At 45.1% G+C, this 17,381-nt stretch overlaps 1 protein-coding gene across 2 annotated transcripts in view; it reads right to left on the bottom strand.

Annotated features, from left to right (window-relative positions):
* Positions 1-1,108: 1,108 nt before the first annotated feature.
* LOC141270584 (gastrula zinc finger protein XlCGF66.1-like) overlaps positions 1,109-17,381 on the bottom strand; it is a 37,987-nt gene continuing 21,714 nt past the window's right edge. For both annotated transcript variants that reach the window (XM_073680662.1, XM_073680661.1), the window contains one exon: positions 1,109-1,321. In XM_073680662.1, the coding sequence (XP_073536763.1) occupies positions 1,158-1,321 (164 nt within the window). In that variant the 3' untranslated portion in view covers positions 1,109-1,157. The remainder of the gene's footprint in view (positions 1,322-17,381) is intronic.

Below are 17,381 nucleotides of genomic sequence, written 5' to 3'. Positions count from 1 at the left end.
ATTTTCTGTGCCTTCGCCGTTACAGCGCTGTCGGGACTCGCGTTCCCGGGGCTCACGTGAGGTTGTTACATTTAGTTATGTTTAGAATGTTGAAAATGTTTTAACCAAAAATTGTATCTTCTTAAAGAGAATGTGTTACCCCCCTGGGCGATATCAGACCTCTACTATGGGCATACAGCTGATAGAAAAGTAAATCTATACTTACCTGTATGGCCCATAGCAGAGGTCTGATTGCAGAGAAATGTTTTTATAAAGTCTGTTTTCCAGATGCTTGGCGTCCGGGGGACAGGAAGAAATCCCCTCCTATCTGCTTGCTATTCCCCTAAATCGCCACCTCTGTGCTAAATTACCATATCCCCCCCCCGCCACAACTCCCTGCAAGTCACAGGGCCCTGTGGCAGGCCCTGTGACGTGCCCTGCTGTGCCTCCCCACCCGCGCATGTGCAAAGCGCCGCTCCCGTGGAGCGCGCTTTGTTTCCCTCCAGCCCCGTTTGGCTGTGTACTGCCAGCAGAACGGAAGTCTCTGTGACTCACTGTCGTTTTCGCAATACAAGGCTGCGGCGCAGTATGCTGTAGTACAGAGAAAAAAATAACAAAAGCTGACATATCAAACAAAAAACAAACAACATGCATTTATACAAATGTCATGTGATCTAATCAAGTCATTTTACTGCTGGAGAATTTAACACCAGGGTACAATCTAAAAAGAGAAATGGATAGGCATAATCTAATAATATGCCTGGATAATGGATCCAGGCATAATAGAGTAGATAAGACCCACCAGAGTGCTCAAAGAGGTGTGAAGACACCGTGTCAGGTCAGAGGACCAGATCTGTGAAAGTAAATAGCCATGTATGAAACTGGTACCCAGACATAGAGTGGAACATGACAGCCAGATGACACAGAATGAGCCTTACACATTAGAAGAGAAAAGGTGGCATGCAAGGCATGAGACGCGGTATCCACCACTAGTCTCCTAGATCGCCATGTGCGCAGAAGGACAGGTAGTGCATAAATAGGTAAGGGACGGGACTATGGTAGCCCAGGAAACATCATTAGGAGCTACAGCGGCGCTATTCCGGACGGTGACTAGAGGTGACGTCACCAGAAGTGACGTCGTGACTGGGTCTGTATGCGTTTCACACCTCCGGAAAGTCTCATGTATACGCAAATCCAGGAAAGGGGCGTGATATGCGTTCCACAGTGAAGGACCTGCGATCTACAGGCCGTATGAATGCACATTTGGGGAAGGTGTATTTAGGACGTGATTGACTTTGATAGAGGCAAGATATCAAGAGGAAGATATGGAAAGAAGATCCCTCTGAAATAAAGGGAAAAAATATTAATAACAAAATCGCATAATTTTGGCAAATATTAAAATAATCAGAATTCAAACGGGAGGTATATGAATAAACACATTATGTCTGGTGGCATAGTCAAAGTCCAAATGGATATTACTCCATAAATTTACCTCAAATTAAGTCAAATAAATGATAGCAAGTCGTAGTCTCTGAACAGAAAAAAAATGGCTGTCACTTCCAAAACAAGCAATAGGTGTGAACAGGTGCTTACTAGGAGCAGCTACCTCCATATACAACTAACAAACAAAGCAGCACACTGCAACGCTAAGTATGCGACCATGAAATATATGAAGTATGAATAGCATTACTGCTGTAGAAAATAGAAATAAATGAGAAATCTTAGCGCATAAATTGACCAATTCATGTGTACCTGGCAGCCATGTTAAGGCGTCTCTCAAATTACCAGGACCCTATCAATGGGAACTCCTCTCTAAGCGCTTAGTATCTGTGTGACGTCACAACAGCTGGGAGATCCCTTATTGAGGAGGCCGTGACCTCAGAAACGCGTCGGATAAGCGTTGTACTGTTTTTCCCTCAGTGGAATCCCCCAGCTGTTGTGACGTCACACAGATACTAAGCGCTCACATCCTTGATCATCAGCTGTCCTGCATGTGTGACCGCCGGCACACCTATCAGGCTGTCTGCAGTTCTTCTCACCCATGATCTTCATCCCTGTATCCACCTAGTGCAAAGGCTGCATGTACCTGAAAGCCAGAGTCTCTACAGCCCTCTATCTCCGGCGTTAACACGCTGTCTGAACCCATTTTCTGCAATACTCACGGCTTGTTCTACAGACTCCACCACTTGTCCATCACCTCTAGTTGCAGTTGTGACTTCTTCATAGGACCCCTGGAAGCTGCACGCGTATATCTGAAGTGCTTCATTTGGACTACCATTTTCTCTATGACAGGTAGTAATCACTCTTTTTGTATTTTATGAGTGCTTTGCAGCGCATCTCTTTTCTTTTAATCATTTCAAGGTTACAAAAAAAATTCTGCATTACTCAAGGTTCCTAAGAGAACAGTGGCCTCCATAATCCTTAAATTGAAGAAGTTTGGGACTACCGGAAGTCTTCCTAGACCTGGTCGTCCAGCCAAACTGAGCAATCGTGGGAGAAGAGCCTTGGTGAGAGAGGTAAAGAAGAACCCCAAGATCACTGTGGCTGAACTCCAGAGATGCAGTAGGGAGATGGGAGAAAGTTCCACAAAGTCAACTATCTGGCAGAGTGGCCCGACAGAAGCCTCTCAGTGCAAGACATATGAAAGCCTGCATAGAGTTTGCTCAAAAACATGAAGGACTCCCAGACTATGAGAAATAAGATTCTCTGGTCTGATGAGATGAAGATAGAACTTTTTGGTGATAATTCTAAGCGGTATGAGTGGAGAAAACAAGGCACTGCTCATCATCTGCCCAATACAATCCCAACAGTGAAACATGGTGGTGGCAGCATCATGCTATGGGGGTGTTTTTCAGCTGCAGGGACAGGACGACTAGTTGCAATTGAAGGAAACATGAATGCGGCCAAGTACAGAGATCTCCTGGATGAAAACCTCTTCAAGAGTGCTCTGGACCTCAGACTTGGCCGAAGGTTCACCTTCCAACAAGACAATGACCCTAAGCACATACAGTGGGGAAAAAAAGTATTTAGTCAGCCACCAATTGTGCAAGTTCTCCCACTTAAAAAGATGAGAGAGGCCTGTAATTGACATCATAGGTAGACCTCAACTATGAGAGACAAAATGAGAAAACAAATCCTGAAAATCACATTGTCTGATTTGGAAAGAAATTTTTAAAAAATTTTGGTGGAAAATAAGTATTTGGTCAATTACAAACAAGCAAGATTACTGGCTCTCACAGACCTGTAACTTCTTCCTTAAGAGGCTCCTCTGTCTTCCACTCATTACCTGTAGTACAGGCACCTGTTTGAATTTGTTATCAGTAAAAAAGACACCTGTCCGCAACATCAAACAGTCATACTCCAAACTCCACTATGGTGTAGACCAAAGAGCTGTTGAAGGACACCAGAAACAAAATTGTAGCCCTACACAAGGCTGGGAAGACTAATTCTACAATAGGCAAGCAGCTTGGTGTGAAGAAATCAACTGTGGGAGCAATAATTAGAAAATGGAAGACATACAAGACCACTGATAATCTCCATCGATCTGGTGCTCCACACAAGATCTCACCCCGTGGGGTCAAAATGATTCAAGTACGGTGAGCAAAAATCCCAGAACCACACGGGGGGACCTAGTGAATGACCTGCAGAGAGCTGGAACCAACGTTACACAGGCAACCATCAGTGACACACTATGCCGCCAGGGACTCAGATCCTGCAGTGCCAGATGTGTCCCCCTGCTTAAGCCATTACATGTCCGGGCCCGTCTGAAGTTTGCTAGAGAGCATTTGGATGATCCAGAAGAGTAATGGGAGAATGTCATATGGTCAGATGAAACCAAAGTAGAACTGTTTGGCAGAAACACAACTCGTTGTGTTTGGAGAACACCATACCTACTGTGAAGCATGGGGGTGGCAACATACTGCTTTGGGGCTGTTTTTGTGCCAAGGGACCAGGACGACTGATCGTGTACATGAAAGAATGAATGGGGCCATATATCGTGAGATTTTGAGTGCAAACCTCCTTCCATCAGCAAGGGCATTGAAGTTGAAACGTGGCTGGATCTTTCATCATGATAATAATCCTAAGCACACCCCCAGGGCAACGAAGGAGTGGCTTCATAAGAAGTAGTTCAAGGTCCTGGAGTGGTCTAGCCAGTCTTCAGATCTAAACCCTATAGAAAACCTTTGGAGGGAGTTGAAAGTCCGTGTTGCCCAGTGACAGCCCCAAAACATCACTGCTCTAGAGGAGATCTGCATGGAGGAATGGGCCAACATACCAGCAACAGTGTGTGCCAACCTTCTGAAGACTTACAGAAAACGTTTGACCTCTGTCATTGCAAAAAAAAGGATATAGAACACCTAGGATGTCAATTACAGGCCTCTCTCATCTTTTTAAATGGGAGAACTTGCGCAATTGGTGGCTGACTAAATACTGTTTTTTCCCCACTGTAGCTAAAATAACAAAGGAGTGGCTTCAGAACAAATCTGTGACCATTCGTGACTGGCCCAGCCAGAGCCCTGACCTAAACCCAATTGAGCATCTCTGGAGAGACCTGAAAATGGCTGTCCACCAACGTTCACCATGCAACCTGACAGAACTGGAGAGGATCTGCAAGGAAGAATGGCAGAGGATCCCCAAATCCAGGTGTGAAAAACTTGTTGCATCATTTCCAAGAAGACTCATGGCTGTACTAGCTCAAAAGGGTGCTTCTACTCAATACTGAGCCAAGGAGCTGAATACGTATGAGCATGTGATATTTCAGCTTTTCTTTTTTAATAAATTTGCAAAAATGTCTACATTTCTGTCAAGATGGGGTACAGAATGTACATTAATGAGAAAAAAAAAAAACTTTTTAGAATTTACCAAATGGCTGCAATGAAACAGAGTGAAAATTTAAAGGAGTCTGAGTAAGTTCCATACCCACTGTACATAGACATAGTCCCTTAGGGAGGCGTTCACATTGATAGGGTCCTGATATTTTGAGAGACGCCTTAACATGGCTACCAGGTACACATGAATTTATTCTCTAAGATTTCTTATTTATTTCTATTTTCTACAGCAGTAATGCTATTCTAATTTCATACATTTCATGTTCCCATACTTAGTGTTACAGTGTGCTGCTTTGTTTGTAAGTCGTAGTCTCTGTTCAACCCCTTTCGGGTCAGAGCCTGTAATTTATGGAACCAGTAGGCATCCCTTCTCTTCAGCAAACCTATGCGGTTGCCCCCGAGTCTTGGAGGGAGCACTTGCTCTATAACCTGGTGTACATATTCAGCAGTACTTATTCACAGGCAAATTTACCCCTCTACCTCAAGCCACAGGGGATTCCGATATGGGGAATGCCATAATTGATTTTAAACATCATATTGCATCTGTACCTTTTAAACAACTCATGGGACAATATATACAGAGGCTGGAGACCACATACAAAACTGAAATACATTCTGTCAGGGTTTCTCAGCGACGACACCAGGGAGATCACACAACATCCCACCACTGCCGTTGATCTGTCAGGGTTGAGCAGGGATTCGTGCACACACGACCCCGATTACTCACTACGTAGGTATCGGCAAGCACCCAGTGAGCGTATGGCGTACACACCTCCAGATTCCAATGCATGGAATATGTGTATACGACCCCGTATGGTCACTGCCAGCTTCACAATAGCTCACTTTTTATCATTCGCTGCCACCACCGACCGAGTTTGAAATATAATACTGGCCTGGTCGGACGCCTGCGCTCTGGTAGCATATATATATGGCTTCGGGGGAGGGAACGATTACAGAACAAAAGAAACAGGACTATTAAATTTTATATTTAATCCAAACGGGAGGCAGTGTTTAGGAAAAATATACAAAAAGGTTTTACAAAAGGAGACAATACAATACATATGCTGTTACACAAAATAATAAGGATTAGAAGAACTTACTATAAGATCGCAGAGACAATTCAGTATAGCTGGGGGGGGGCGCCCCCATTAGACCGTTATCGAACGTGATCCTTTGCTTATAGTCTCTATAACCCCTGCAGTGAATGCTGATCGATCCTCAGTGGGTTCTTTTATGCCGAAGGGGGAGACCTGCCCACACACCCCCTGGGATGACATCATGTGGGCCGGTCTCCAGCCTTCACATTTTTATTAAAATCGCTAACTTCTGGGATAACTTATCGCTCGTTGATCGCAGAAGCTTGCAAACGACGCCATAATAATTTCCAATATGAATTTACTTTTCTGTAGAGACCACACATGACCTAGCTACGGTCTGTTATTTTGTACTTTTGCTTTACCGCTCCCAAGAGGGGTGTACCACAACGGAAAATTGTGCATCTTGTCCCTTGGCTGACCCTGTCACTAAAAATATCGGTCCCATTATTATCGGACGTATGGAATTTTAGATATTTCATATTTCTTGTCGGCGCTGGCCCGGCTGCAGATTTCTGTTGAATTCTTTTGAAGCCCGGGAACTAAATATTCCTTAGCTAGATGTAAATTTATGGCAGGTCTCTGTTAATTGGATTTGCCACCTCTTTGGGTACTGGCATCGGCCTACAAGCCTCTTCGCCTGCGCGTGCTAATTAACACAGAGACAGGTGGTGGATAATGGAAGAGGCAAGAACGGCTTGATGGGGGGGGGGGGGGGGAGAATACATTTTCTTAATTTCTATAACAGGGCAGAAGAGAGAATTTTCAATATTTCCATGACCCATTCCCTCACTTCAAACCTGTCACAGCTTACTGACAAGGTACAGAGATATGGGGATGATGTCATTGAAGTTGTGGGCCATCAAAATGCTCATAAACAAACACTGGATCTTCACAGCCAGCAAATAAACAGTCTGTTTAATATGGTTGATGACCAAGAAAATAATATCCTTTGTGATCCTATTGATAAGGAGCTGGATATCGACAGGGCGCACCGGACACTAGGCAATCATGGCCCAGATCCTGAGCATCCGATGGGACATATAGATTTTTTCAATGTAAAAGGAAAGCAAGAGAGTTGGGACCTGTTGTTTTCACTTGAAAACGTATTTAATTGCTCAGAGATCTGGCCTGAATGACACTTGCTAAAATAAGGGTATTGAAACGACTACTTGATGCCCTCTGGTAAAATGGCCTGATGTACTCCTTAGGGTACCCTTTCCAGCTGCAGGTCCAGAAAAATGGAACAGTGTATACGTTACAAGATCCAAGTGACAAGTACCGGGCTTCCTTGAGACATATCGCACATTTTTTTGGGTTCGCTGTTAACCCCGCGATTCTGAGTGAATCCAGCACCACTTGTACCTGGGACAGGTGGGTATGCCAGTCTGTACTAAAGATGATGATATTGTCTACATATGCTGACACGTACGTCTGGTGTGGCTCTAACACTATATCCATCAACCTCTGGAAGGTAGTTGGAGCCCCATGTAATCTAAAAGGCAAGACGACATAGTGATAGAAACCCTCCGATTCTGTCAGGGGCACCTGCCAGTAACCCTTGGTAAGATCGAGCATGGTGAAGTACTGGGCCTGCCCCAGTCTTTCAACTAGCTCGTCTACCCAGGGCATTGGATATAGGTCAAACTTTGACACTTCATTCAATTTTCGGAAGTCATTACATAATCGTAACGACTAGTGATGAGAGAGTATGTTCTTCGGCGAGTATGCTCGGGCCGAGCACCGAGTAGTTACAGCTGCTCGGTGTTATGTTTGAATCACTCCCGTGTGCATTATTTGCGACTGTTTGACAACTTTAATACATGTGAGGAATGTGTAAGAAATAGACATTCCTTACATGTACTAAAGCTGTCAAACAGTCGCAAATCATGCACACGGGAGTGATTCAAACATATCACCGAGCAGCTATAAGTACTCGGTGCTCGGCCCGAGCATACTCGCCGAAAGGGTTAACAGAACATACTCGCTCATCACTAGTAACGACCCGTCTGGCTTTGGAATCAGCACAATGGGGCTAGCACACTCACTCCTGGATTCCTCAATGACTCCTAACTGGAGCATTTGCTTTACTTCAGTCGCGATGGCTTGCCTCCGGGTTTCTGGCACACGGTACGGTTTCATTCGTACCCTTACCTGAGGCTCGGTGACAATGTCATGCCGGATCACTGAGGTCCGGCCAGACTGTTCTGAGAATACGTCAGTATTCTGATGCACCAGATTCCGTTCCTCATCGCTGCTGCTTAGTGAGAGCATCACTTGTCTTAACCTCACCCCCGGCCATGTCCCTGGCTGGTGTCAGAGGGTTCCCCAACGGTACGACCGGAGTCGCATCCATAACCAAACATTCCTGGTCTTTCCAGGCTTTTAGCAGGTTCACATGATACAGTTGATCTGGTTTTCTCTTTCCGGGCTGGTACACTCGGTAATTCACCTCCCTCACCTTTTCCCGTACTTTATATGGCCCTTGCAACTTGGCCATGAGTTTACTCTTTGCTGTGGGCACTAGTGCTAACACTCGATCCCCTTCGTTAAAGGACCTGACTGTGGCTCCTTTATTATATGTGCGACTCTGTGCTGCCAGGGCATCCATTAGATGCTCTTTTACTATAGGCATGACCGCCGTGATCCATCCTGCATGCTTGTCACGTGCTCAATTACACTCCTTTGCGGAGTTGGCTCCTGTTCCCACGTCTCCTTGGTTACATCCAGCAACCCCCTATGATGCCTGCCATACAATAGCTCAAAGGGTGATAAGCCCGTGGAAGCCTGTGGTACCTCGCGGACAGTGAACATCAAGTAGGGTTAGTAACATGTCCCAATCCCTCCTGTCCTTGGAGACCACTTTTTTTAGCATAGATTTAAGAGTCTTATTACATTTCTCCACCAACCCATGGGTCTGTGGGTGGTACACCGATGTGCGCAACTGTTTAATCCGGAGCAGCTTGCATAGCTCCATTGTCACCTTGGACATAAAAGGAGTCCTCTGATATGTAAAGACCTCCTTTGGTAGCCCAAGGTGGAAGAACATTGCAATCAGCTCTTGGGTGACAAGTTTTGCCGAAGTGTGGCGAAAGGGTATTGCCTCTGGGTAACGGGTGTCATAATCTACCACCAAAATATGCTGGTGGCCACGGGCGGATTTTACTATGGGCCCCACCAGATCCATAGCAATCCACTCAAATGGTACCTCTATAATGGGCAGAGGTACCAATGAACTCTGGAAATTTGCAGTGGTTGTGGTAAGTTGACACTCGGGACATGACTCACAATACCTCTGCACCTCGGAATAAATCCCTGGCCAAAAGAACCGCTAAAGAATACTTTCTGGTTTTGTCTTTACGCCCAAGTGACCACCCAGCATGTGTGTATGGGCAATCTCTAGCACCGCCCAACGATACGACTGGGGCACTACCAGTTGTTCCACTATTTCACCCTGGATTTTATCAACCCTATATAATAACTCCTGGTTGACTCCTGGGAAAAACGCCTCTGAACCCGGTTGCTGAGGCACCCCATTTATTTCTACCACCCTTTCTCGTGCTCGGGCTAGAGTGGGATCCTGGAGCTGAGCTGTCCCAAATGTACCAGGGGACACTTCCAGCTCTGGAATCAACAGGGTCTCCTCGACCTCTCCTGCCAACACCTTTAGGGAAAACCCATCGGGGTTACACTCTGTCCCTAGGTTGGCGACCCCTATGGCAGTTATCCCTGACTCTGTATCTTAGGGTTCCATGCCCGGAATGACATTCACCATGGGAGGGTTCATTTTGTTCTCCCACAGGGACCAGAACAGGGGCAAGTCTCTTCCCAACACAGTCCCATAGGGAAGGATCTTCACCACTCCCACTACATGTTTAATCTCACAACACAGGGTGGAAAAATTAACCTCCACTGTCGGGTACTCTCGGAGATCCCCATGTATGCAAACAACCCCGACTTTCCGACCATTGGGGCTGTGCTCAGCAACCAACAACGCATGGACAAGTGTCACCAGGCTCCCTGATACCAAGAGGGCCTCCGTCGGGTACCCGTTGACGTGTACCTGGCACAGTTGGGGTTCACTGCGCGTCGTGTCTGCATTTACGGTTCAGACTGTCTGGGTATACATGGACACCCGACGAGTAAACCCGCAGTCAATGGGTTCTACAGTCAGGGGGCAGTTAGCAGCCACATGTCCGGGCCCTTGGCATCGCCAGCACCTAATAGTGGAGGCGCTGTTAGTCCTTGAGCCTGTTTTAGGGGAAACAGGTCTCCTGCCACCCTCACTCTGGGGTACTCCCTCTGTATAGGCTCGGTGCTGACTGTCCCCAGCAGAGGCACGCGACCCTTTCCCCGGCTCCTGGGTTTGCAGGGTTCTGGGGCGTGACAAAGTCTTGTGTGGCCGTGTACCGCTCGATCAGGCCGACCACCTGGTCTACAGTGCCCGGGTCCCCTTGCCCCACCCAACGCTGTATAGTGGCTGGCAGAGTTCTCACAAGCCGGTCGACCACCACCCTCTCCACCATCTGGGCCGGAGTCAAGGTCTCAATCTGGAGCCACCTTTTTACTAGCTGCAGCAAGTCATATGCCTGAGACCGTGGGTCGGTCCTCCACAAAGGTCCATGAAAACACCCATTGGGCTCTCACATAGGTATTAACCCCCAATCGGGCAAGGATCTCACCTTTTAGCTTCCCATAGTCCTGGGCATCCTCCCGACTGAGGTCAAAGTAGGCTTTCTGCATGTCGCCCATCAGGAATGGAGCCACCACTTCAGCCCACTGGTCGGCTGGCAGGATTTCCTGCGCCGTTATGCGCTCATAGACGGTGAGGAAAGCCTCCACATCGTCCTCCGTACTCAACTTCCTCAATGCAGAACAGACCTTATCCCGGGCCTCACGACGTTTCGGGGTTGGCGCTTGTGGCTTGTCTTGCAGAGCCGCAATCTGCAGCAGCAACAGGTTATTAGTCTATTGCTGTTGTTGCTGTGTGAGGACCAACTCTCTCAGGATTTCCTCCATTTTGTCTGCAGGCCCGGGCTGCAGAGTGGCAGGCCTAATGACAGATATGCAGCTGGCTTTTGGGTATGCCTCAGTTCACACTGCCGGCATTCTCCACCATAATGTAGTGCAGCGGTGTTCAGTGGATGTTGTGTATATGGACTTTTCAAAAGCTTTAGATACGTTTCCACACAAAAGGTTAATACATAAAATGATAACAGTGGGGATAGGGGAATATATATGTATGTGGGTTTAGAACTGGCTCAGTGATAGGAAACAAAGGGTGGTTACATAGTTACATAGTATATAAGGCCGAAAAAAGACAAGCGTCCATCCAGTTCAGCCTATTTCTTGTGCACTGCAGCTATTCCGCTATTCCTATACCATGCGGTATAGGCCAATTTACATCATTGAGGAAAAATTCACTTCCCGACACCAATCTGGCAGTCAGATTAAATCCCTGGATTAATTAACTAAGCATAAGATGTAATTTTATTGTTCTTAAGAAAGGCGTCCAGGCCTCTCTTGAACTCATTAAGTGAGTTGGACATCACCACTTCCTCTCCCAGAGAGTTCCAGAGTCTCACGGCTCTGACCGTAAAGAATCCCCTTCTATGCTGGTGCAGGAACCTCCTTTCCTCCAGACGCATAGTGTGCCCCCTCGTCTTTGTCACCATCCTTGGTATAAACAGGTCATGGGAGAGATCTCTGTACTGCCCCCTGATGTATTTATACATGTTTATGAGGTCTCCCCTAAGCCTTCTCTTTTCCAATGTAAATAGGCCTAATTTTGACAACCTCTCTGGGTATTCTAGTCCCTCCATTCCCTTTATTACCTTAGTCGCCCTTCTTTGTACCCTCTCTAGCTCCAATATGTCTTTCCTGAGCACCGGAACCCAGAACTGTGCACAATATTCTAAGTGCGGCCTTACCAGCGCTTTATACAGAGGAAGAACAATGTTCTCATCATATGCCCCTATTCCTCTTCTGATGCATGCCATGACTCTATTTGCCTTCGCAGCTGCTGCCTGACACTGGGCACTCCAATTTAATTTGCTATTAACCAAGACGCCCAGGTCCTTCTCCATGTCAGATTTCCCCAACGGTTTCCCATTTAATATGTATGGGTGACTGCTGTTTTTCTTTCCCATGTGCATGACCTTACATTTATCGGCATTGAACCCTATTTGCCATTTCTTGGCCCAACTCCCCAATTTATCTAAATCCTCCTGTAGCTGTGCCCTATCCTCATCTGTATTAACTACTTTACAAAGTTTAGTATCATCTGCAAATATTGCTATTTTACTATGCAACCCTTCCACTAGATCATTAATAAATATATTAAATAATATGGGGCCCAAGACAGACCCTTGAGGCACCCCGCTAGTAACCCTGACACACCCTGAGCTTACTCCATTGATAACCACCCTCTGCTTTCTATCACTCAGCCAGCTATTTACCCACTTGCACACATTATCCCCCAGACCAAGCATTCTCATTTTATATACCAACCTTTTGTGTGGCACAGTATCAAACGCTTTGGAGAAGTCAAGGTATACAACATCCACTGACTCTCCCCGGTCCAGCTGTGAGCTCACCTCCTCGTAGAAGGCGATCAGGTTTGTTTGGCAGGAGCGATCCCTCATGAATCCATGTTGATATGGAGTTAGACAGTTATTATCATTAAGATATTCTACAATAGCATCTCTAAGAAATCCTTCAAACAATTTACCCACAACAGATGTTAAGCTGACTGGTCTATAGTTCACAGGGTCACTTTTAGACCCCTTTTTGAATATTGGTACCACATTTGCTTGGCGCCAGTCTAGTGGGACAGTCCCTGTCCATAAAGAGTGCTTGAATATAAGATACAGCGGCCTGTCTATCACATTACTTAATTCTTTTAGTACCCGGGGGTGTATGTCATCTGGGCCTGGTGACTTGTCTATTTTGATATTATTTAGGCGTTTCTGAACTTCCTCCTGGGTTAGGTGGGTGATATTTAGCGGAAGGTTTACTTTATCACTCTGCATTTCCTCCGATAAATTGTTTTCTTTTGTGAAAACAGTGGAGAAGAAGCTATTGAGTAGGTTTGCTTTACCCTCATCGCCCTCTATGATTTTACCCAGGTTATTTTTCAATGGGCCAACGCCATCAGTTTTAATCCTTTTACTGTTTATATAGTTAAAGAACAGTTTGGGATTCGTTTTACTTTCCTTGGCAATTAGTCTCTCTGTCTCCTCTTTTGCTATTCTTATTTGTTTCTTACAGATTTTGTTTTTTTCCCTATAAGATATTAGCGCTTCCTCGATGCCTTCTTGTTTAAGTTTACCGAAAGCCCTTTTTTTGTTTTTCATTGCCCTCTTGACTTCCTTATTTAGCCACATTGGCTTCCTCCTATTCCTAGCCCTTTTATTCCCATAAGGTATGTACCTTCTACAGTGACTATGTAGGACTGTTTTGAAAATTTCCCATTTTCTATCCGTGCTCCTATTACTGAAGATACTATCCCAGTCTATAAGGTGAAGGGCATCTCTTAGCTGATCAAACTTTGCCCTCTTGAAGTTCAGTGTTTTTGTGACTCCCTTGCTGGGCACCCTACTGAAGCACATGTGGAATTGTATAATGTTGTGGTCACTATTTCCCAGGTGCCCCCCGACCTGCACCTCAGTTATTCTGTCTGGCCTGTTAGTTAATATTAAGTCTAAAAGGGCCGTCCCTCTAGTTGGTTCCTGCACAAGTTGTGACAAATAATTGTCTTTGATAATTGACAGAAACCTGCTTCCTTTCTGAGATCTACAGCTTTCGGTTTCCCAGTCTATATCGGGGTAGTTGAAGTCCCCCATAATAATCACCTCGTTATTTTTTGCTACTTCGTCTATTTGTCTCATTAATAGACTTTCCGTTGCTTCTGCTATATTTGGTGGTTTATAACAGACTCCTATGATAATTTTATTATTGTTTTTTGCCCCATGTATCTCCACCCATAAGGACTCGACCTCCTCATTTCCCTCCCATACATCCTCCCGTATTGTAGGCTTTAGACACGTCTTTACATATAGACAGACTCCACCCCCTTTCCGACTTCTTCGATCCCTTCTAAACAGGGTGGTTATTAATGGAACACACTCAGACTGGGTCACAGTTAAAAGTGGGGTACCACAGGGGTCAGTATTGGCCCGCTTCTTTTTAACATATTTATTAATGACCTTGTAGGGGGCATACAGAGTAATATTTCAATATTTGCAGATGACACTAAACTCTGCAGGGTAATCAATACAGAGCAGGACAATTTTATATTACAGGAGGATCTATGTAAACTAGAAGCTTGGGCTGATAAATGGCAAATGAGCTTTAATGGGGATAAATGTAAGGTAATGCACTTGGGCAGAGGAAATAAAATGTATAATTATATGCTTAATTGTAAAACACTGGGCAAAACTGTAACTGAAAAAGACCTGGGCGTATTGGTGGACGACAAGCTCACGTTTAGTGGCCAGTGTCAGGCAGATGCTGCAAAGGCAAATAAAATAATGGGATGCATTAAAAGAGGCATAGATGCTCATGATGAGAACATAATTTTACCTCTATACAAGTCATTAGTGCGACCACACTTAGAATACTGTGTACAGTTCTGGTCTCCGGTGTATAAGAAAGACATAGCTGAACTAGAGAGGGTGCAGAGAAGAGCGACCAAGGTTATTAGAGGACTGGGGGGTCTGCAATACCAAGACAGGTTATTACACTTGAGGTTATTTACTGTGGAAAAATGAAGGCTTAGGGGTGATCGTATTACTATGTACAAGTATACGAGGGGACAGTACAAAGACCTTTCTACTGATCTTTTTACTCTGAGGCCTGAGACGGGGACAAGGGGGCATCTTCTACGTCTGGAGGAAAGAAGGTTTAATCATAATCACAGACGGGGATTCTTACTGTAAGAGCAGTGAAACTATGGAACTCTTTGCCGCATGATGTTGTAATGAGTGATTCACTATTAAAATTTAAGAAGGGCCTGGATGCCTTTCTTGAAAAGTATAATATTACAGGTTATATATACTTGATTTCTTGATAGGGCGTTGATCCAGGGAACTAGTCTGATTGTCGTATGGAGTCGGGAAGGAATTTTTTTCCCCAATGTGGAGCTTAGTGTTTGCCACATGTTTTTTTTTTGCCTTCCTCTGGATTAACATGTTAGGCTATGGATTGAACTAGATGGACTTAGACTTCCTTCAACCTTAAAAACTATGTTACTATATTACTATGTAATGTGGCAGTGATCCAAGGAAACGGCTTTATTTGCCAAAAACTTACATCTCAAATTCAAAAGCTGTGCTCCGGATCACAGCTGGGATATCCACACAGTCTGTGTAAAGCCTGTTGCCGCGGGAGACGGCCGTGCCATGTCACTTAGGGTCCATGAGATACGTTGCCTTCACAGGCCTGTGTTCAGCATCACACAAGCTTACCGAGCTTCCTGGTCTGCTGTTAGCAATTCAAACACTGACACACCCAAACCTTTGCTGCAGGTTTTTAAAAGGGATCTGTGGCCATGAGCCACTTGTAAGACCTCAGCTGGAGGTAGTGGACTGCCCCACTGCCATCCTGTAGTCCACTACAAGAATAAAAGCCCATGCCTGGTTTTCTTAAATCCAACTTGGCCAAATAGCTTGACCAAGTTCAAACTTTACTTCTATTCTGCACTGCAATCACAGCTGTGTCTGTGATAGCAATGCACTCCTGCGGGTTTAATATGCCTCTATGCACATCCTAGGAGAAACATACCGTCCCTCGCATGTGACCCCTCTCACTGCCTCACAGCTGGAAGAAGCAGCCTATCCAATAATATATAATAAAGTGCACAGTGCAGTTATACAATCCTGATCATCGTTATTGACACCCATGAAGTTTAAGTACATAATATGGAATACCTCCTGAAAAAAAATGAATCAAGTGAAAGTTTTTTTTTGTATAGGGCACAAATACAAAAGAGCAAATGATAAACAATAAAATTTAAAATAAAAACAATGGGAGGGAAAAATAGAAAAACCTAAAGCTTGCTGTGACACTGGTATTGGCACCCTTTATACTATGTACATTTTCAGGTTCACCTGTGATTAATTGTCGGTGCCCATGTGGCATGAATTAGCCAATGAATTATGACTTCAGTGTTTTAAAAAGCCACATGATAGGCCCTGTTCCTTTGTCACAATGGTGAAGACAAAGGAGCTGTCTGAGGACATCAGAACTGCTGCTATTAGCAAACACAAGACTTCCAAACGGTATAACGCTATCTCCAAAGACCTTGGTATCCCAGTTTCAACAGTGCGCAATGTTATTAAGAAATTTGCCAAGCAAACTTCTTGATCCCCGTCAAGAACCTCCCTGGGTGTGGGGAAAAGAGGAAAATTGATGAGATGTCTTCGAAGGTTGGTGCGAATGGTGAAAAAACACCACGTCCAAGGAAGAAACCATTGCTGAAGAACAGACATAAAAAGGAACGACTGATCTTTGCCAAAGAGTACCTTGACAAACCACAATCCTTATGGGAAAATGTTCTGTGGATAGATGAAACAAAAATAGAGCTTTTGGCAATGTAAAGCAACAGTTTGTTTACAGATGACGCAATGAAGCTCATAAGAAAAAGAACATCTTACCTTACCTTAGTTAAGCATGGTGGAGGATCCAAAATGCTTTGGGGTTACTTTGCAGCGTTTGGTACTGGAGGCCTTGACCGTATCACAGTAATCATGAAATCAGAGAAGTAGAGCGAAATGTCCTACCCAGTGTAAGAAAACTTGGTTTGAGTCGAAGATTGTGGGTCCTCCAGCAAGACAAAAATCTCTTTACGTTTCCTGTTAAAATACTTCTTGGACTTTTTGTTAGCCTCTTGAAGGTTACAACGTACATTAGTCCAAACTCTCTCCAAATCACCGAAAAAAGTCTCCTCCTCCGGCACCGCCGACCCCAATTTGGAGAACGAACCAAAACACGGATGTCTCCCAGTACAACAAAAAAAAGGAGAACACCCAGCAGAGGAGGATGTATGGTTGTTAAGAGCAAATTCTGTGAGTGGCAGAAACTCAGACCACCCCTCTTGATTGTCTGCCACAAGACAACGCAAAAACTGTTCAACATCCTGGTTCTTTCTTTCAGTCTGTCCATTAGACTCAGGATGATAACCAGACGAAAATGACAAATGGACTCCCAACCTGTCACAAAAAGCACGCCAAAAGCGAGCCACAAACTGAGGTCCCCTATCAGAAACAATGTCGCTGGGAACGCCATGGAGCCTGACAATTTCCTTAACAAACGCCTTAGCGAGTGTCTTAGCGCAGGGTAGCTTAATGAATGGAACCAAATGACACATCTTGCTAAAACGGTCCACGACCACCCAGATGACAGTGAAACCCTCGGACACAGGAAGGTCAGTAATAAAATCCATTGCCAAATGCGTCCAAGGCGCACTAGGAACCTCCAG

Source organism: Phyllobates terribilis, unplaced genomic scaffold (genome assembly GCF_046119375.1).
Source record: "Phyllobates terribilis strain yellow unplaced genomic scaffold, ASM4611937v1 Scaffold_5__5_contigs__length_657084704, whole genome shotgun sequence".
NCBI lineage: Eukaryota > Metazoa > Chordata > Amphibia > Anura > Dendrobatidae > Phyllobates > Phyllobates terribilis.
This window is presented reverse-complemented; position numbering and strand designations above follow the sequence as displayed.